The sequence below is a fragment of the Aotus nancymaae genome, unplaced genomic scaffold (genome assembly GCF_030222135.1).
Source record: "Aotus nancymaae isolate 86718 unplaced genomic scaffold, 86718_ANA_hifiasm-v0.15.2.pri h1tg000040l, whole genome shotgun sequence".
Taxonomy (NCBI): domain Eukaryota; kingdom Metazoa; phylum Chordata; class Mammalia; order Primates; family Aotidae; genus Aotus; species Aotus nancymaae.
The window spans coordinates 7,837,625-7,858,248 of NW_026988454.1; the positions used below are offsets into that span (position 1 = coordinate 7,837,625).

A 20,624-nucleotide genomic window follows, 5' to 3' on the forward strand; every position below is an offset into this window, starting at 1 on the left:
GAAACATCTGGAAGGCAACCAAGTAGAAATAATCTTTTACCCCTTGGTGTCGATTTCAGGAAAAGGGAGAATGTGGCCGCCTGATCAAATTGTTTGCTTTGCCAGGGAGCAAGTCAGTAGGGTCTAAGCCCTAAGAGAACTGGAGTTCGGCCACAGAGCGAGAGGAGGGCAGGAGAGCAGCCGAGCGAACCTCCTAGCAGCCCCTCAGGGCTCTTCCAAAGAGAACAGTTTTTTTCTAGTTGTGATGATATGAGGCAAGTATTGGGTGACAGCCAGGTACTAGGTGCTGTATTTGGCTAATTACTTCTGTGATACCATTTAAGTCTTTTTCTAAAGTTTTTTTTCCGTAGGTGTTGGGGGAACAGGTGTTATTTGGTTATGTAAGTTCTTTAGTGATACCAAGAGGTATCACTGCACCCAATTTGGGGTTTGGTTTTTGTTTTTGTTTTTGAGATGGAGTCTTGCTCTGTGGTCCAGGCTGGAGTGCAGTGGCTCGATCATGGATCACTGCAACCTCCGCCTCCTTGGTTCAAGCGATTCTCATGACTCAGCCTCCCACGTATCTGGAACTACAGGCATGGGCCACCACACTCAGCTAATTTTTGTATTTTTAGTAGAGATGGGGTTTCACCATGTTGCCAAGCCTGGTCTTAAACTCCTGCCCTCAGGTGATCTGCCCACCTTGGCTGCCCTAAGTGCTAGGATTATAGGCGTGAGCCACCACGTGCAGCCCACTGAATCCAATTTGTAGTCTTTTATCCCTCACTCCTTCCCACCCTTTCCCCCTGAGTCCTCAAAGTCCATCGTGTCATTTTAAAGAATTTCGTGTAACCCAGACAAGTCAAAATAAAATATAGCAAACTGACTGCTCGGCATAGCACAGGTTCTTGGAGATCCTGCAGCCCACACTCCCTTGCCCAGAGCCTGCTCTGCTGGCCCCGCCGAGCTTCTGTGGGGGCACGGTGTGTTTGTCCTCCAGGCCTCACTTCTATTTGTCTCTGAGGGATTTCAGGCCAGAAGCTGGTGGGAAAGGGAGCAGTGGAGCAATCACAGGCCAAGCTCTGGAGCCCCACAGCCAGCCCTAGCCCTGCCCTGCTGCAATGCCCCAGCCTCAGGCCTGCACTCAGGTCCCAAGAGATCTGCCACTGGGCAGTGGGACACATGGGAGCATCATCACACAGCCACAGACCCCAAGAAAGGGCTGCTGCCAGACAAAAGCCAATCAGCGAACCTCAATAATAAAGACAGCAGCCTCCATTTGGAGTGCACCTACTCGGGGCTAAAGAGGCATGATTTAGTTCATTCTCACAGCCTTCAAGGTAGATGCTGTGACTGCTCCCATTCACAGCTGGGAAAGCAGGGGCTTAGGGAGGTAAAAGCAGCCTTCAAAGTGTGCAGTAGCTGTACTTGAACCTCATTCTTCTCCAGAGCAAGCTCTCTGGATTTATTAAGCCACCTTTGCCCGCCTAGGGACTCCTCACCAGCTCACGTGCTGGATCCTTTGTTCGTTCCACAATTATCCTCTGAGTCCCTATATATGTCAAGCAGTGTGCCAGGTTCTGGGACACAGAGATGGGACAGTCCAACTCCAAGCAGCCTATGGTCCAGTGGGGGAGATACTCGCAAATGTGATGGCAGCAGGTGCTGCGATCATGCCAGCCACAGCAGGGAGGCACTGGCTGGGGCTGCACACTCCATGGAGCTGGTGGGAGCCCTGCCCTCCTAGGCAGGACTACAGCCACCCAAATTTCCATTCTTGGAGGGGCCCAGGAGCAGGCAGGATCTGCCTGCCTGGGTGCAGCTACAACTGCCTGACCCATCACTCCAGACCTGGGCATCCTGCTCCACAGAGCAGGCAGGAGCCTAAGACAAGCAGAAAGCACATCCCTTCCAAGTTGGCAGAGTAGGAACTCTCTGGGTGCAGCTGCCGCAGTGCTCCCAGGTGCAGGACCTGGGCATCTCTGCAGCCTGCACTCTCAGGGACCCAGGAAGACTCCCCCTGCCACCCCAGGCCCTGTAGGCTCAGAAGTGTCTGCTCCCACTGCCTGGTCTCTCTCCTTTCCTGGTGCCCACTATGATCTCAGAGCAGCCGTTGGAACTGAGCCCTAAAGCCATGAATGGCAGCAGGAGGCAGACAGAGTCCTGGGTGGAAAGGGGCAGGTCCGCAGTAAGCTCCCGCCTTCAGGCCAGGCAGGGCCTGAAGGCTGGGGGCCAGTCTGCCAATCTGGTGAACTGAGTAGAGACTCGTGATGCCTCTTCCAAACCCACCCATGGCTGCCTATGAACCAATCAGCATACACTTCCTCCCTTCTGAGGTCCATAAAAGCCCTGGGCTCAGCCAGAGCAGAGCAAAGGACAGCCAGAGGATGAAGATGGCAGAGAGATGACAGGACAACCCGCTGCAGAAAGGAGCACCCTCTCTGCTGATAGCTGGAGAGGATGGAACAACCAGCTGCAGAGAAGAGCTAGTCTCTCTGCTGATAGCTTGAGACAATGGGATGATGGGACCACCACCTGTGGAAAGAAGCTACTGTCTCTGCTGAGAGCTGCAGAGACTACCTGCCCACAAAGAGGAGCCACCCTCTCCAGGGTCTCTTCTCCACTGAGAGCTGCAGACATTGGGATGACCAGTTGCAGAGAGGAGCTACCCTCTCCAGGGCCTCCCCTCTGCTGAGAACTGAGCACTCACCAGATGACCTACCTACAAGAGGAGCTACCCACTGTGAACCTCCTCTGAGCTGTTGTAACACTCAATAAAGCTTGTCTTAGTCTTTTTCACCCTTCATTTGCCTACATACCCCACTCCTCCTGGGTGCAGAACAAGAATTTGGGCAAAGGCACAGTGGCCACAGAAGTTTCCAGACAAAAAAGTGACACCTCAAAGATCTTGTAACATTTGGGGGGCTTGTCTGGGATCTGCAGAAGGGTCAGTAAAAGCGAATCTGCTTTCTGTCCTTTTTTCAGAGTCTCTAAAGTCCATAATAGTCAAGGAAAAATACTAGGCTTGTGTCAGCCAATTAAAAACTACTAGCATAGTTGCCAGACTGAAGACACAGAGGACAGGCTTGCTGGGGCAGATGCTGTCTACCCCCATAGCCCTTGGGTGTTGGCAATATTGGCTTTGTTCCAACCCAGTTTTACTTCACGGAAGTCTAGCCCTCATGTGGGACTGGAAAGAGGTCCTGGGGCAACTGAAGTTTGGCCAAGGCTACACCTCAGTGTTATCCAAAGGCCCCTGGACCAACTACAGTCCCCAACTGCCCATTAGGGTGTCGGCACTATGACTTCCAGTCTTTCCTTCTTTCTTTCCTTCCTTCCCTTCCCTTCCTTCCCTCCCTCTTTTCTTTCTTTTCTCTTTCTTTTTCATTTTTCCTTTCTTTCCTTCCTTTTCTTTCTTTCCTTCCTTCTTTTTCTTTCTTTCCTTTCTTCTTTCTTTCCCTTTGATGGTGGCACACACTCAGTGCCAGCCCTAGTGTGCCCACAGCCCTGATACAAGTGCCTGGCACATGGCTGGGAAGCAGCCAGGGTGCGAGGGGCCCACCTTCAGCACACTTTGAGGAGAAGCCAGGCCCCCTCTGTGGTACCACCTCCCCAGCGGCCAGGCCAGGCCCAACCTGGTGCCACTGCTCACCTGTTCCATGGAGAAAGCAGCTACCCCCCAGCTCTGGTTGCTCAATGGGCTCAGGTCTCCTTTCTTTGGCCTGGACCAGGGAGCAGGGGGGCCCTTACCCACCCCTGCATTCTTCCTTTTCTACTGTCTCCCAGCCCCATGGTTTGGATCCATGAAGGGATGGCCAGACATTCCAGGTAATCAAAATTGCAAAGGGGAGTCACGACCAAGGGCCATGGCCAACTGAGAACAAGCCGTTGCCAACAACCTAAGCATCTAGAATGACAGACCAGCCTCCTTCTGAGCCACCCTCTCCTGATCTGATGGAAGCCATGATACCCCATCTACTGCAGATGAGAAACCAGGGCCAAGGGGGCAAATGACCTGCCCTAAATCACATGCCTGGCTCTATGTCAAGTCTCAACAAATCAACTCACTCAAAGCCCTGTCACCAGGAACTGATTTTCCAAAACGTCCTGTGCTGAAACCCAATTCACCTAATGTCCAACTAGACACAGATTCCTTGTGGGCATCTCATCTGTCCCAGGTCTCAGTGCCCTCTGAGGCCAGGGAAGAGAAGGGATCAAGCCAGCTGCCAGAGCCGGAGCAGAGGCAGGTCTCACCTGGAAACAGAGAAGGCAAGAGCTGGGTTCAGGCCCAGATTTGCACATGAATCCAGGTGCCTTTCAGAGAAGTGGCTGTCAGCACACAGGGCAGACCAGTCCTGGCCCCAAGGGCTGTGATGGAAGTCTGGAGAAGCATGTATGTGTGAGAAAATCAGCCATGATTGAGCAAGTTGGTCACTGGGCACTGGGCCTGCTGCCCACCTGGTGGTCTCAGATGCAGAGGGGGCAGCCGTCTGGGGTGGAAACTCCTGCTCCTGCCACTCCCCTCCCGTGAGGCTGTGCTCAGGGCCCTGCAGCCTGTCCTAGGCTTCTGGCCTCTATGGGCCCCCAGGGTTAGCTGTTTCCCGCTTTGTGCCTGTCAGGAAGGGAACACTGTGGTCCTACGAACCTGGAACAGATTCTCCCTTGCAGCCTCAGCAGGAACCAACCCTGCCGACACCTCGATGTTGGACTCCCAGCCTCCAGAACTGGAAGACGCACATTTCTGTGGTGAAGCCTCTAGTCTGTGGTACTTTATTATGGCAGTCCTCCCAAACCAATCCAGAGACGAGGCCCAGGACCTGCGAGCAGAGCTCACACAGGGAGGCTGACCTGCAGCCATGAGGAGCTCCAGGCCAGGCCAGTCATCCGGGCGGCCCCCACCACGTCCACTCACCACCCTCCATGCCCTCGTGGCCCATTATGCTAGCTGTTCCCAGGAGCTACTGAAAACGTGATGCAGAAAATCCACTCATTTTCCTAGCTGTTCAAAAACATGGTCCAAAATGTCTATTTTAGCCCAGGTTCCATGGCATAGACACTTGTGATAGGAAGAGAAATGCTCATGCCTTCCTACACGGAACTTTGTAGGGGAGGAGAAAGTCCTATTCTGTGTACTCTTCTAAGTTTTCCACTGGGGCCCCTATAAAAAACTAAAAGATTAATAAGAGAAAATCAAGTTTCTAGCATGTGCATCTCACACAGACACAAGAGAAACTCAGGAAAGAGCAACTGAAAGAGAGGCTTTGAGCTCTGGCATAGGCAGCATCTTCACTAAGAACAAATTCTTTATAGAGAAATGCAAGAACAAAGGAAAATGGCTTCAGGCTTCCAGGGGTGGCGCTGCAGGAAGGCGTCTGTACCATGTAGGAAGCTCAGGGTAGAGAAGGCGAGTTAGGGAGGCTGCTTACGTGAACACCTCTGCTGTCATCTCCAAGCTGAGCAGGGTCTGCAGCTGTCTTTGTGATTAACTCTTACGAGGGAGGAAGAGAGACACCTTTAAAAAATGTATGTCCTGCTTTCAGGTGAATACGTTTGCTGCTTCTTAACTGTGTCCGGTGCCAAATACTCTTTAGGCTAAAGTGGCATGTTGCAGGTGAGCATGTTCTGTCTTCCTTCAGCTCCGATGGGAGGAATCATGATATGGGGCTCTGTGTGCTCTCCCAGAGGCACAGGGCCTTGGGGAGTGCCCAGCATGTATGTTCACGCATGGCGTGACTGGCGATGGGAAGGTGTCTGGGTGTCTAGGCTAGTTTGTTCAGGCCTCCATAAAGTACCAAGGACTGGGTAGTTTAAACAATTTGTTTTCTCACACTTTTGAAGGCTGGGAGTTCGAGATCAAGGTGTGGGCAGGTTTGGTTTCTTCTGAGGTCTCTCTCCTTGGCTTCCAGTTGGCCATGTCTGTGTGTCTGCATCCTAATCTCATCTTATAAAGATACATGTATCAAATTACATCCCATTCACATGATCTCATTTTAACTTAATTACCTCTTTAAAGACACTATCTCCAAATAAGGTCACATTCTGAAGTACTAGGGTTAGGAGTTCAACACGTGAATTTTGGGGAATGTCATTTAACCCATAGCAACCTACCCCAGCACCCAAAGGTGGGAGAGCAAGTGTGGGAATGGGTCAGAAGCATCAATTCAATGGCTCCAGTATTCAGGCAGTGTCAATGCCAAGGTTAACTTAGAGAATTCGACCTGAAGGAGAGAGCACTCTGTTAGGGGTGTTAAAATACAGATCATAAGGTAGCAGAACAGACCATGAGGTGGCAGATCAGACTCTTCGTGGCAATAAGCTGCCAAATGATAAACATGACCTAGGGCCATGCCAGGCAAGGGTTAAGTCAGGCACTCCTACACTTAAAAAAGGTTCTAACTACCACAAAGTTTGTTTTTTCTCTTTCTCTAGCAGCTAAATACACAGGGGCTTGGAGATCAGCAACACTGCAACAATTGCAGCTCACCACCTATGGCCAGATGCTGGCTGACCGCCTGCTCCACCAGCCATAACTACAGCTTTGATTGAACAAGAGACTGATTTCAGGGACTTTCTCCGGGTAGGAGACCACCGAGCATGGACTGGTTCTATCCAGTTTACTGAGGCATGCACTGAAGGCGTTCACATCCCTGCTTCGCTGTTTGACACATAGGGCCTAATTGTAATACATTTAAATTTTAAGTTTCCACCCCAAAGTGATCATGGGATGTATGTAACAGGAATGTTTGTTTACATGTGCATGCGCCCCTTTCATGAATATTCATAGCTCCCCCCTACAACCTGTTGAATATGTATGCTCGGCCAAACCATTCAGCATAAATTCCTGTCCCATCCTTCCCTCTCTCCAAGTGCCTGCTTTTGGTCTCTGCCAGAGGCTACACTTCCCAGCCTGCCAGGATGGCCACTTCGCAGGCTGTGACCCTTTATAAGAAATAAAGCTTTCCTTTCCAAATTTATGAACCTCATGATTTTAAGTTGACAGGGAACAAAGCTGAGGGGAGGAAGTGAGGACTGCCTCTGGGACGAATGGGTGCTGGCGTGGCACGTACTCATTTTCTCTTGGCCTTCACAGTCTCTTGGGTTTTGCTTTTATCCAGTTTTATTGAGGTGTAATGGACAGAAAAATTATGTAGAGTTGACCCTTGAATAACCCAGGGATTAGGAGCATGGACCCCTCACACAGTCAAAAACCCACATATAACTTTGACCCCCCCAACACTTAACAATATAGCCTACTGCTGACCAGAAGGTTTACCAATAATAAAAAGTTAATTAACACATCTTTTGGATGCTGTACATATTATAGACTGTATTCTTACAATAAAATACAGAAAAAATGTTAAGAAAATCATGAGGAGAAAACACATTATTCATTAAGTGGAAGTGGATCATTATAAAGGTCTTGAGCCTAGTCATCTTCACCTTGAGTAGGCTGAGGAGGAGGAGGAAGGGGGTGCTGGTCTTGCCGTGTCAGGGGTGTCAGAGGCGGAAGAAGTAGAAGGAGGGGCAGAAACACTGGGTGTAACTTTTACTGAAAAAAAAAAATTCCACATATAAGTAGACCCATGGAGTTCAAACCAGTACTGTTCAAGGGTTAATTGTACTATTTATGGTGTACAACATGTTTTGAGATGCATATCATTGCAAAATCATTACCCCCATCAAGCTAGTTAACATGTCCATCACCTCAAATAATTTCCTTTTATTTGGAGAAGGGAAGGAACACAAAATCTACTCTCTGAAAATTTAAAATATACAAAGCAGTATCATAATCACCATGATGCACAGGTCTCCAGAGCTCACTCATGCTGCACAGTAGGTCCCCAGAGTTCACTCATGCTGCACAGTAGGTCCCCAGAGTTCACTCATGCTGCACAGTAGGTCTCCAGAACTCACTCACGCTGCAGAGTAGGTCTCCAGAGTTCACTCATGCTGCACAGTAGGTCTCCAGAACTCACTCATGCTGCACAGTAGGTCCCCAGAGTTCACTCATGCTGCACAGTAGGTCTCCAGAACTCACTCATGCTGCACAGTAGGTCTTCAGAGCTCACTCATGCTGCACAGTAGGTCTCCAGAGCTCACTCATGCTGCACAGTAGGTCTCCAGAGTTCACTCATGCTGCACAGTAGGTCTCCAGAACTCACTCATGCTGCACAGTAGGTCTCCAGAACTCACTCATGCTGCACAGTAGGTCTCCAGAACTGACTCATGCTGCACAGTAGGTCTCCAGAACTCACTCATGCTGCACAGTAGGTCTCCAGAGCTCACTGATGCTGCACAGTAAGTCTCCAGAGCTCACTCATGCTGCAGAGTAGGTCTCCAGAGCTCACTCATGCTGCACAGTAGGTCCCCAGAGTTCACTCATGCTGCACAGTAGGTCTCCAGAACTCACTCACGCTGCAGAGTAGGTCTCCAGAGTTCACTCATGCTGCACAGTAGGTCTCCAGAGTTCACTCATGCTGCACAGTAAGTCTCCAGAGCTCACTCATGCTGCACAGTAGGTCCCCAGAGTTCACTCATGCTGCACAGTAGGTCTCCAGAACTCACTCACGCTGCAGAGTAGGTCTCCAGAGTTCACTCATGCTGCACAGTAGGTCTCCAGAACTCACTCATGCTGCACAGTAGGTCCCCAGAGTTCACTCACGCTGCACAGTAGGTCTCCAGAACTCACTCACGCTGCACGGTAGGTCTCCAGAACTCACTCATGCTGCACAGTAGGTCTTCAGAGCTCACTCATGCTGCACAGTAAGTCTCCAGAGCTCACTCATGCTGCACAGTAGGTCTCCAGAGTTCACTCATGCTGCACAGTAGGTCTCCAGAACTCACTCATGCTGCACAGTAGGTCTCCAGAACTCACTCATGCTGCACAGTAGGTCTCCAGAACTGACTCATGCTGCACAGTAGGTCTCCAGAACTCACTCATGCTGCACAGTAGGTCTCCAGAGCTCACTCATGCTGCACAGTAAGTCTCCAGAGCTCACTCATGCTGCACAGTAGGTCTCCAGAGTTCACTCATGCTGCACAGTAGGTCTCCAGAGCTCACTCATGCTGCACAGTAGGTCTCCAGAACTCACTCATGCTGCACAGTAAGTCTCCAGAGCTCACTCATGCTGCACAGTAGGTCTCCAGAGTTCACTCATGCTGCACAGTAGGTCTCCAGAACTCACTCATGCTGCACAGTAGGTCTCCAGAACTCACTCATGCTGCACAGTAGGTCTCCAGAACTGACTCATGCTGCACAGTAGGTCTCCAGAACTCACTCATGCTGCACAGTAGGTCTCCAGAGCTCACTCATGCTGCACAGTAAGTCTCCAGAGCTCACTCATGCTGCACAGTAGGTCTCCAGAGTTCACTCATGCTGCACAGTAGGTCTCCAGAACTCACTCATGCTGCACAGTAGGTTTCCAGAACTCACTCATGCTGCACAGTAAGTCTCCAGCGCTCACTCATGCTGCACAGTAGGTCTCCAGAACTCACTCATGCTGCACAGTAGGTCTCCAGAACTCACTCAGGCTGCACAGTAGGTCTTCAGAGCTCACTCAGGCTGCACAGTAGGTCTCCAGAGCTCACTGATGCTGCACAGTAGGTCTCCAGAACTGACTCATGCTGCACAGTAAGTCTCCAGAGCTCACTCATGCTGCACAGTAGGTCTCCAGAACTCACTCATGCTGCACAGTAGGTCTCCAGAACTGACTCATGCTGCACAGTAGGTCTCCAGAACTCACTCATGCTGCACAGTAGGTCTCCAGAACTCACTCATGCTGCACAGTAGGTCTCCAGAACTCACTCATGCTGCACAGTAGGTCTCCAGAGCTCACTCATGCTGCACAGTAGGTCTCCAGAACTCACTCATGCTGCACAGTAGGTCTCCAGAACTCACTCATGCTGCACAGTAGGTCTCCAGAACTCACTCATGCTGCACAGTAGGTCTCCAGAGCTCACTCATGCTGCACAGTAGGTCTCCAGAACTCACTCATGCTGCACAGTAGGTCTCCAGAACTCACTCATGCTGCACAGTAGGTCTCCAGAGTTCACTCATGCTGCACAGTAGGTCTCCAGAACTCACTCATGCTGCACAGTAGGTCTCCAGAACTCACTCATGCTGCACAGTAGGTCTCCAGAACTCACTCATGCTGCACAGTAAGTCTCCAGCGCTCACTCATCACTCATGCTGCACAGTAGGTCTCCAGAACTCACTCATGCTGCACAGTAGGTCTCCAGAACTCACTCATGCTGCACAGTAGGTCTCCAGAACTCACTCATGCTGCACAGTAAGTCTCCAGCGCTCACTCATGCTGCACAGTAAGTCTCCAGCGCTCACTCATCACTCATGCTGCACAGTAGGTCTCCAGAACTCACTCAGGCTGCACAGTAGGTCTTCAGAGCTCACTCAGGCTGCACAGTAAGTCTCCAGAGCTCACTGATGCTGCACAGTAGGTCTCCAGAACTCACTCATGCTGCAGAGTAAGTCTCCAGAGTTCACTCACGCTGCACAGTAGGTCTCCAGAGCTCACTCATGCTGCACAGTAGGTCTCCAGAACTCACTCATGCTGCACAGTAGGTCTTCAGAGCTCACTCACGCTGCACAGTAGGTCTCCAGAGCTCACTCATGCTGCACAGTAGGTCTTCAGAGCTCATTCATGCTGCACAGTAAGTCTCCAGAGCTCACTGATGCTGCACAGTAGGTCTCCAGAACTCACTCATGCTGCACAGTAGGTCTCCAGAACTCACTCATGCTGCACAGTAGGTCTCCAGAGCTCACTCACGCTGCACAGTAGGTCTCCAGAATTCTCTCATGCTGCACAGTAGGTCTCCAGAGCTCACTCACGCTGCACAGTAGGTCTCCAGAATTCTCTCATGCTGCACAGTAGGTCTCCAGAACTCACTCATGCTGCACAGCTGCACCTCTGTACTCTTTTCACCAACATCTGCTCATTTCCCACACTCTAGCCTTTGGTAACCACCATTCCTCTCTCTGCTTCTGAGTCCAACCTTTTTAGATTCCACATATAAGTGAGATCATGTGCTTTTTTTCTGTGTCTGGCTTATTTCACTTAGCATAATGTTCTCCAGGCTCATCCATGTTGTCACAAATGACAGGATTTCCTTCTTTTTCAAGACTTAGTGTTCCACTGTGTGTGTATACACACACACACACACACACACTTTATCCATCTTTCTTCATTTGTCAGTAGACACTGAGACTGTTTCCCTATCTTGGCTGTTGTGAATAATACTGCAATAAACATGGGGCTGCAGAGATCTCTTCAAAAGAAATGACGTCATTTCTTTTGGATATACATCCACATGTGGGATGGCTGGTAGCTCTGTTTTTAATTTTTTGAGGAACTTCTTTTCCATAATGGCTGTACCAATTTACATTCCCAGCAAAGGTGAACAAGCGTTCACTTTTCTCCACATCCTCACCTACACTTGCTATCATCTGTCTTTCTGACAGTAGCCATTCTAGCAGGTGTGAGGCGATGCCTGTTTATGATGTGTTCTTCCCTGATGATCAGTGGTGCTGAGCGTGTTTATATATACACACATGCCTGTTTGGGCCGCATTGCTCATCAACGGTGTAGTCTCACACAGACCACCCACCCTGCATGCTCCATGGGAGCCCCCGGAAAACAGCAGACCCTCACTACAGGAGGGAATTTCCCAGGCATGGTCCACAGGCCGCCAGGTCCCCCAGGGAACACGGGCAAATGTCTAGGAATTGCTGCATACCTGGAGGCCTGCTGGCTGTTTTCTACTGTGATTTCATGTGTGCTCAGCAATTCTCCTTTACAGACTCTGAGGTCTCACGCCAAGAAAAGCTGTTTCACTTTAATTCAGCATTTCCCAAACTTATTAGAGCACAGGTCCTTTTCATTTTTTGCAGAACATCTGTTAACATCATACATAACACGTGTTCCATGGGGCACATTTTGGAAAATGTTGCTATATGACAACCCATACCTATGCCAACAAGATTTTCTAGTTCAAGTATGATTTTTGCAGTTAGACCCAAGGGCCCTCTCCCTTCCTGTTCCTCAACAGCTGAGTCCTAAAGCCACTGGGTGGGGCAAAGCAAAGCAGGTGCCCCCCCCGCCCCCCAGAGGTGGGACAGGTGAGAAAAGTGACCTCATGTGTCATGGTCACAGAAGTTACAGAAAGGAGAAACCTTCCAGACAGAAGTAAACCAAATGGCATGATGATCAAATGCAAAACGTGACCACCACAGGCTCCTCTACTGGAAAGGGCAGCACCGTCACAACCGTCGACACCTGAACAGCACTGAGGCTTAGCTGGCAGTACCATCCCCACACATTGTGGTTTTGATGGTGGCACCTTAGCCATGTGAAGCTCCCCGTCTGTAGGAATGCCTGGTGATGGGAGGGAACTTAGTCTCAAAGGATTCAGGGAAAAAGAATTGTCCTGTAAGTTCGGATGTCTGTATGTTGTCTCAAAATGTTTTAAAAGAAAGAAAAATAAAACCCTGAAGCCAAGGGCGAGGAACCTGAGCTCCCGCTTCCTTCTGGGGCACTGTGCTCCACCCTGTCTCTAGCAACCTGCCGTCACTTCTTGGTTGTCACCAAGGCCAGCGTCCCATGGCTGTTTTCTCCAGGATGGTGCTGAGTGGCACCAGATGACCTCACCTGGGGTGTGAGCCCCTCATTTTACCCTCCCAGGTTTGACAACCAGTAACTCCACTCACTAGACTGTGTTTCCCTCAAACACTCTTCAAGGTTCATTTTGAGCATCGAAGTGACATTATTAATTACTTTTTATTCAATCTGATTTGCAAACTGGTCAAACTACAAAATAGCATAAGAGGTAAAGAAATACAAATAACTGACCATTCACAGCCTAACTTCAGTCTGTACCTCTATCTTTAAGAAGAAGACCTGACTTCCTCCCAGAGAGAGCCTTGCAGGCAGAGTCTAAGGCTTCTCAGCTCGGCACAGCCACGGCTCCCATGCCCAACCTCCCATCTGGATGGAGAAGTGTCTCCATCTCTTTACTTTCTTCTAGACTATCTTTCTCAAAAGCCAATCTGGCCCTCCCATGGCTCTCAGCTGCTTTCAGGACAAGTTCAAACTCCTTACTGCAACAGTCACACCAGGCTCCAAGTTCTGGACTTGCTTCCGCCTTACCTACACAACATCCCTCTGGGCCACTTTGTCCCCAAACTCAGCATGGCTATCTTGCCACCTTGAGCCCACAGCTCACCTGCACCACTTCTGCCAGTTGACCCCATTCTCACAAAACCATGTCCAGAACTGACAGCAAGTTTGGCTTAAGGGCACAAGAGGTCAACTAACTATGAGTCAACAGAGTGGAGCCAGAGAATTAAGAAAGGGCATGAGTGCACCGCCCTGAGCCATGTGATTCTTCAGAAGTTGGTAAAGGGTATTTCCAGAAATCCAGTCTCACCCATACCACCTCCCAGTGACACATACACTGGCTCCTTGTGACCCGATCACCAAGAGGGGCAAGACCTTTGTACCCATCAGTCCTTTAACTTGCACAATCATCAGAGCAGCCCAAAGTATTCTTAAATCACCAGGTGGCCAGCGTTCTTCCTGAGGAATCACCTCGTGTCATGTATTATTTTAGGGCTGGTGAAGTACAGGCTTCAAATGCTATTCAAATGTTCCTAAGAACCAGATTTCCTCTTTACCATGGATTTCCTTGGCGTGGGGTTTGCCTATTCCATCCTTAGCACCCCAATTCTTATTCCATGTCTCTGCCTTTCATGGACAGTCTCAAAAAAGGGGCGCAGAAAATGTCAAAAGGAAACTAAATACCAAGGTTGTACTCTATCAATAAAATCCTTTCTCTGAAGAGTCCAATTCTGATTTGCTGTCAGGGCATCTTTTCCTAAAAATATCATCGGTAACAACAGCTGGCAAATAGTTACTCTTTTTTCAGAGTTTTGGGTTTTTAAGTCAAAGCAAATGCACTCAAAGATGTCATCACTTCTCCTTCCCCACTGAGAGCGACATTAGCAGGCAGCCAGCAGTGCAGACAACACGCCTCTTTGCCATCAGCTAACCAAGGGGACGGCCAGGTCCCTGCATATGCCCTCCTTACAGAGAGGGCTCCCCATGGCCTTAGGAGGAGATGGGAATGGTATGGAGAACAGCCCCCTGGGTAGAATGCCTGAGAACCAGCGACTCTCTTTGGTCATAATGTAAACTTTTAGAAGACCCCGACATGTCTTCCTCAGGAGAAGTATTGTAAAGCCCTTAAGAGTAACTTTTTTAAAAAGGTAACTCCAATTGGATAATTTAAAAATGAGATGCTTGAGATTTCTGAACTCTATCGGGGGAAGGGGGAAGAGATGGAGGCTAGGATGTTGAGTCTAAGTTTGTTTTTAACACTGGAGTAACTTTCTGCTTCCAGGTTAACATACAGGCAGCTCTCAGTCACTGGTGAGTAAATTAAGATGGAAGACTCAGTGCATTGATTCAGGAGACAACCTCCCCATGTTAGATTAGGTTGCATACAAAAAAGCTTTACTGTCTCACTAGACCAACTCCATGATGACAGGACACACCCCGAGGTTGGCCTGGAGACGGTAAAGAAATTAGATCTAGAAAGAGCCGAGGGAGGCAGATTGGACCCAGAGTTAACACCTCCGACCAGGATACTCCAGAGAACAATGAAAGTGCTGCCGCCTAAAAGGTCAACGAGAACACCAGCATGAAAACCCAAATCCAGTCACTTAACAGGAAGAAAAGGCAGGCAGGCAGCCTGGCAACTCGCTCGGGAACGTCTCACTATCGAGGAAAAAACGGCAACACCCAATTAATAATTTACCTTTTATTGAAATTGTTGAATACTTTATATTACAGTAAAGTTGATTGAAAAAAAATGAAGAGAAAAATCAATTTTAAAAAATACACTCATGTTGAAATCAAACAAGCCAGCCAAACCGGTACAGGCCGAGGGATGCTGTGGGGCGGTTTGCTTCTCAGCGTTAGACACCGAGTCTACAGACAATTCTACAACGCGAGAAACGTCACTCACTAAACATGGCAGGAAAGGTGCTGCCGCCAGAGGAAGAATACCAGCACCGCCTCCTTCCTCCTCCACGCCGTGCCCGCCCAGCCTCCCTCCAGCATGAGGCCAAGTGCAACACTAGGGCCCAGGCTCTGGCCCAGGATTTTTCATGCAGTTTCTGTAGTCACACACTGTGCAAATTAAGGCTTCTTATAGGTCGAATGGTTGATCAACACTTTTTTCTTAAAAAAATAAGCACAGTAAAGGTGGTATCATGAGAACCTGAAGAGATGAGACCTATACCCCAAATCTGGAAAAAATTCATTTTCTCTGACACCTCAACTACATACACACACACACACACACACACACACATACACACACACACACACAAATCAATCTTTGGGCAGGTTGTTTGAATTCACCAGCCGGCGAAAGTAATACTGACAAATGTGCTCTGTACACCCAGGCTTGAAGATGTCATGCAAAAAGCTACAGCCATTCCTGACTAAAGGCATAGAATAGGTGAACTCTCCAAAACCTAGGCACTCAGGGACCCTGTGTGTGTGTGTGTGTGTGTGTGTGCGCACGCGCACGCGCCTGTACGCACATGTATATGCCCTTAAGAAACAAAAAGCAAAAGAGAAAAGAGAATGAGCTCCAACTCAGGGGACACATTAATGACCAGTTCAAAATCCCACCGGAAACTGTCCGCACACTGACAGCCTCGCCGTTCAGGATGGACAAAGCGGTGCATTACGCCCGTGCCGGCAGGAAGAAACTGTGGCTGTTTTCTTTTTTTCCTTTTTCTCAAACCTGAGTAATTGTCAAAGTCAATAAATAGGAGGAGAGAATTAAAATGCTAAAATATAATGGGGTCAAACACCCTATCGGGCCTAAAGCAGCAAGGGTTTTTCAAATGCAGCCCGTTTGGAGACACGTCCAGCCTTATGCTTTTAAATGAGGACTTGGGCAAAACCCCGGGCACGAGGTACTGCCCTGTGGCCGATCTGAGCCATGCCTTATTCCAATGACTGTAAACAATCTGGAAGGAGTGGGGCCTGACCTCCTTCACCCTCTCCCCCATCACAAAAACTCTTCCCTTTTGAAATAGTTTTTGTTAAAGGCAAAATTATAGAAGCATCGTCAAGTGGAAGTCTTATTTGGTTGGAGGTGCTTGGCTGTCTCACGGCTCCGTGCTCCCCTGCAGGCACTGCGGAGTCAGATGTGTAAGAGGTCCTCGTCGCTGTCATCATGGAAAGACACCAGCTTGGTGGAGCTCACTGTCTTCTGCTGTGCAGACCTGGGCTTCCCTTTCCTCGCCCTCTCACCCCTGACCAGCCCCGCCCTATCGTCCTCACACTCCCAAAGGGCGTTCCTCTGCAGGTTTCTCACCGGGTGGGAGCTCTCTGCCCCAGCTCCCCTGCCCGAGTGAACTTTCACCTCTGGGATGGTCAGAACCTCATCCTCACTGTCCTGATCATCCCCATGCAGGGAGCTGAGGGCCTCGGCTTTCACAGACTTGGTGGTAATATGACCATTCTCCTGCCCTTCCTTCCCCAGCCGTGGAGGAGGCAGTTGGATCTCTTCCATCAGCCACTCTGTTTCATTCTCATCCGTCTCTTCTTCCTTGTTCACCTGCCAGGGATCAACAGCAGAGACCACATGAACCCCCTCAGAGACCCCATTCTGCTCCTCTCTTACTCTCTTTCCACCATCCACCCCACATCAGGGATGCTCTCTGCTGGCACGAGCTGGGGAGGATCTGGCACACTGTCCTCATGGTTCCCAGGTCCCCACCAGGGAAAGGAAGACGAGGGCAGGCAACACCTTCCTGTTCGAATGAGACTGCACCAAGGCAGGAGGGTTTGGAACGGTGGCAGTGGGGCCATTTGGCAGGATTCTCACAGCCAAGGGTGGCGTTGAGAAGGGGGCCAAGCAGAAGGCGTTCAGGATGGCATGGACCCAAAAAGCAGACCAGTGACCTATCAGCAGCGCTAGAGGAGAAGGGGCTCTGCCAGGTGTCTCATCGACTGAAAGGTGCCCCCTGCATGGCAGGGAGGAAAGTCAAAGGAGGGACTCGAGTCAAAAGCCTCGTTTGAGAAAGCAATTAGTCAACACTCAACGAGACCCACAAACTTTACGTCCTTTGACCCAGACGATGCCTCTTTTCTGGAAATTTATTGGAAAGAAATCATCCAAATGCTACATGCACAACTATCTTCACTATCATGTGTTTTTTTTAGGAACAGTCAAAAACAGTGGAAAGAACCTAAATATTAAATACCCCAAAGGAAATTAGTTGCAACCACAATGAGAGAAACTTTGTAGGAAAAAAAAACAAAAAACATGTGCTGGGGTAAGTGGCTGAGGCAATGGGTGATGCTTTCCCTTCTGGATTCCAGCCTGCCTGTGACTGCTCTCCTCGGCATTCCTGATGAGAACATGGACAGCACAGCACGGGAGGCTGGGGAGGCAGCCCCTCAGGAGACTCCACAGAACATTACCTTTGAGTATTTGTAGGACACATTGGAACTTCTTCTACAGCAAGTGGTTAGCTTACTTATCACTGTTTCCCTATAAAAAACAAAGGAGACCATAATTACTCCAGAGTAGAGGAAGTGTGGGCAGGAGCCCCGCCCCCACCAGCACCGCCCCACTCTGCACCGCCAGGAGGCTGGTGGCAGCTGCATTTCTCCCACAAGCACGGGTTAATGGACGTTCTGAATGACAAGTGAGCAGCTGTGACAGGGTTATACCCTAATGTATTTGTTGTGATTGAGTGGAAAAACCTTGGGCTTTGGAATCCGACAGGGGAAGACCCTCAAGAGCAATTTAACATTTGGGCAAGGGCTTTTTCACATATGACTCTAACAGGACCACACCTGCCCGCTGCCCCTAAGCCTGCCCGATGGTGGGTCACAGAGATGCACATCACATGCCTTCCCGGCCCAGACCTTCTTCTGCCCATTCTGCACTGTGGGTGTGGAGGGCCATGATTAGTACTTCCTGACCACCTCTCTCATTGGCCTGTGGCTCTGCTGGCAAATGACAGTGGCAGCAGGGAATGCCTAAGCTGGCAAGCCCCTGCCCCCAGGCCAGAGCCACCAACACTGGCGCCTGATATGAAAATCCGCTTGACAGTCACGTGGCAAGTCCTTGCACCCAGCAACGTGGGGCAAAAAGATGGCACGATAGCTGGTACACAGCAGGCGCTTAATAAACTCTTGCTTTTATGACATGGGAGGGCAGAGGGATGAGCTGCTCAGTGGGAAAAGGCACTCATGAAAGGTGCCGTTTAATGTTCTACCCATCTTTGGACACAAAGGACCATGGTCCTAGAAGTCGCAGGCATGGGTGCTGTGCGAGGGCCTCAGCCTTAGTCAGACAGAAATGCAGGCATTTAAAACCACAACGCTGGAGACTGCTTCCAGAGAGTTTTGAACTAAGAACTTTGAACCTTTTGCTGTTGTAGAGCTTGAAAACAAATAATAAAATTAAAACCCATGAAACTGAGCCTATGATTAGCTGTGGGAGACATGCATCCGCCTGCCTGCCCCCTCGCCCCACCCTCCGCTCACCTCCTCTCCTTCTTGTAGAGCAGAAGGGCCAGCAGGCAGCAGGTGAGCGCCACCAGCAGCAGGCTGAGCACCGCGCCGACCGCCTGGCTCCGCTCCGACAGCCCCTTGTGCGCCTGCCCATCGTCCCCAGGATTCTCGCCATCAAAGCCCACCCTGCAAGGATGTCACAGGAAAGAAGCCGTGTCACAGGGCAGTGACACAGCCACAATCTGAGACCTGAGTCCCCAAGGCAAAAGCACCTCTCACTTTCCACACACCATGTGATTCTTACTCCTGCCCCAGAAAACAAGGCCACAAGACCCACTCCACATGGAAAAGGGCTGCAAAAAGTTACTGATGAGTTTGGGGCAGGGTTGTCAGAAAGCAGACAAGAAGGCACTGCTTCCAACTCCATGAAGTGTCATTCAACCAAACAGAGCAGAGATGGGCAGGAGGGACGTGGTTCCCTCCAGGTGGCCCAACCCACAGCAGAACCAGGCTGGGGCAGAGGCTGTCCCAGTGTGGAGAAGAGCACCACACTTCTCTCCAGGGTCAGAGCTCTATCCTCTTGGAGTTTCTTCTGGAAGCAGTGACCACAGCCCACCGTGGGACACAACCTCCAAACCAGCAGGCCTTAGGCCAGGATGGGACCCCAGGGGCAGCCACAGACCAGGAGGGGCCCCAGGGGCAGCCACAGGCCAGGACAGGGCCCCAGGGGGCAGCCACAGACCAGGACAGGGCCCCAGGGGGCAGCCACAGGCCAGGAGGGGCCCCAGGGGCAGCCACAGGCCAGGAGGGGCCCCAGGGGGCAGCCACAGGCCAGGACAGGGCCCCAGGGGGCAGCCACAGGCCAGAAGGGGCCCCAGGGGGCAGCCACAGGCCACGAGGGGCCCCAGGGGGCAGCCACAGGCCAGGAGGGGCCCCAGGGGGCAGCCACAGGCCAGGAGGGGCCCCAGGGGGCAGCCACAGGCCAGGAGGGGCCCCAGGGGGCAGCCACAGGCCAGGAGGGGCCCCAGGAGGCAGCCACAGGCCAGGAGGGGCCCCAGGGGGCAGCCACAGTCCAGGAGGGGCCCAGGGAACAGCCACAACCCAGCATAGCCCCCGACACGCCTCCTCTCTCCAAGCCTGCTCCATCCCAGGAGGGGGCTCTTGGAACACAGCTGCTGCCTCACAGCAGAGTTCACAATTCCCACCCAAGACCCACATGCACACTTGTGGGGAAAGTGCATTTCCATGACATTCACCACTCAAGCAGAGTTGAGAAAAAATAATAGAAAATGAGAAACAACCGCGAAGACTTGTCTTTGTGCTCACAACATTACACTCAAGAGTATAACGATTTGACACTTCTAACCTCAGGCCCTCTGTCATTTGGGGCCACACACACAGAACAGGATCACACAACCGAAATGCTTCCTGTGCTGCTCGAGATAAGAGGCAACCCCAGCGAAGCTCATCCTGTGGTGCTGAAGACGCTGGCTGCTCAAAGAACTGAGGTCGAGGGCAACCAGCCAACCTGTGGCATGGCCGCAAGGGCTACTGCTCTCAAAGTTCGGCTAAAGCCAAACAATCTTGATCCAAAACATCAGCAAGACAAGAAACCACAGGGAGGGCCTGGCATCCAGTTCTAAGTGACCTGCGAGGGTTGACCTCTGCTCGGGCAGAAGCGCTACCACACTCCACAGACGAGTCTGAGAGCTCTGCAGACCTCTCCCTCCAAGCCAGAAACCCACTCACCCAGAAGCAGCTCCAGCCACTCAGGAGCACTTGACATGCGTCCGAGAGACATATCATCATTCAGTTCTAAGTATATTTTAATTTCTACCTTTGATTTCTTCTTTGGACCATGGATTATTCAGAAGTGGGTTTTAATCTTCAAATGTATTTCTGTTTTTCAGTTGTTTGTTCTTGATTCCTAACTGCATTGCACCATGTATGTATTTAATTGCATCAGTCAGAAATTTGCTGACTTAGGCCAAGCAGCACGGTGATTCATGCCTGTAATCCCAGCACTTTGGGAGGCTGAGGCAGGCGGATCACCTCCGGTCAGGAGTCTAAGACCAGCCTGGCCAA

At 50.6% G+C, this 20,624-nt stretch overlaps 1 protein-coding gene across 1 annotated transcript in view; it reads right to left on the bottom strand.

Moving 5' to 3' along the window:
* Window positions 1-14,796: 14,796 nt before the first annotated feature.
* The window catches only part of IGF2R (insulin like growth factor 2 receptor), a 122,682-nt gene continuing 116,854 nt past the window's right edge, over window positions 14,797-20,624 (bottom strand). The window contains exons 46-48 of the mRNA XM_021669685.2: window positions 18,573-18,725; window positions 17,499-17,568; window positions 14,797-16,629 (exon numbers count right to left, since the gene is read on the bottom strand). Coding sequence (XP_021525360.2) covers window positions 16,213-16,629; window positions 17,499-17,568; window positions 18,573-18,725 — 640 coding nt within the window. The 3' untranslated portion in view covers window positions 14,797-16,212. The remainder of the gene's footprint in view (window positions 16,630-17,498; window positions 17,569-18,572; window positions 18,726-20,624) is intronic.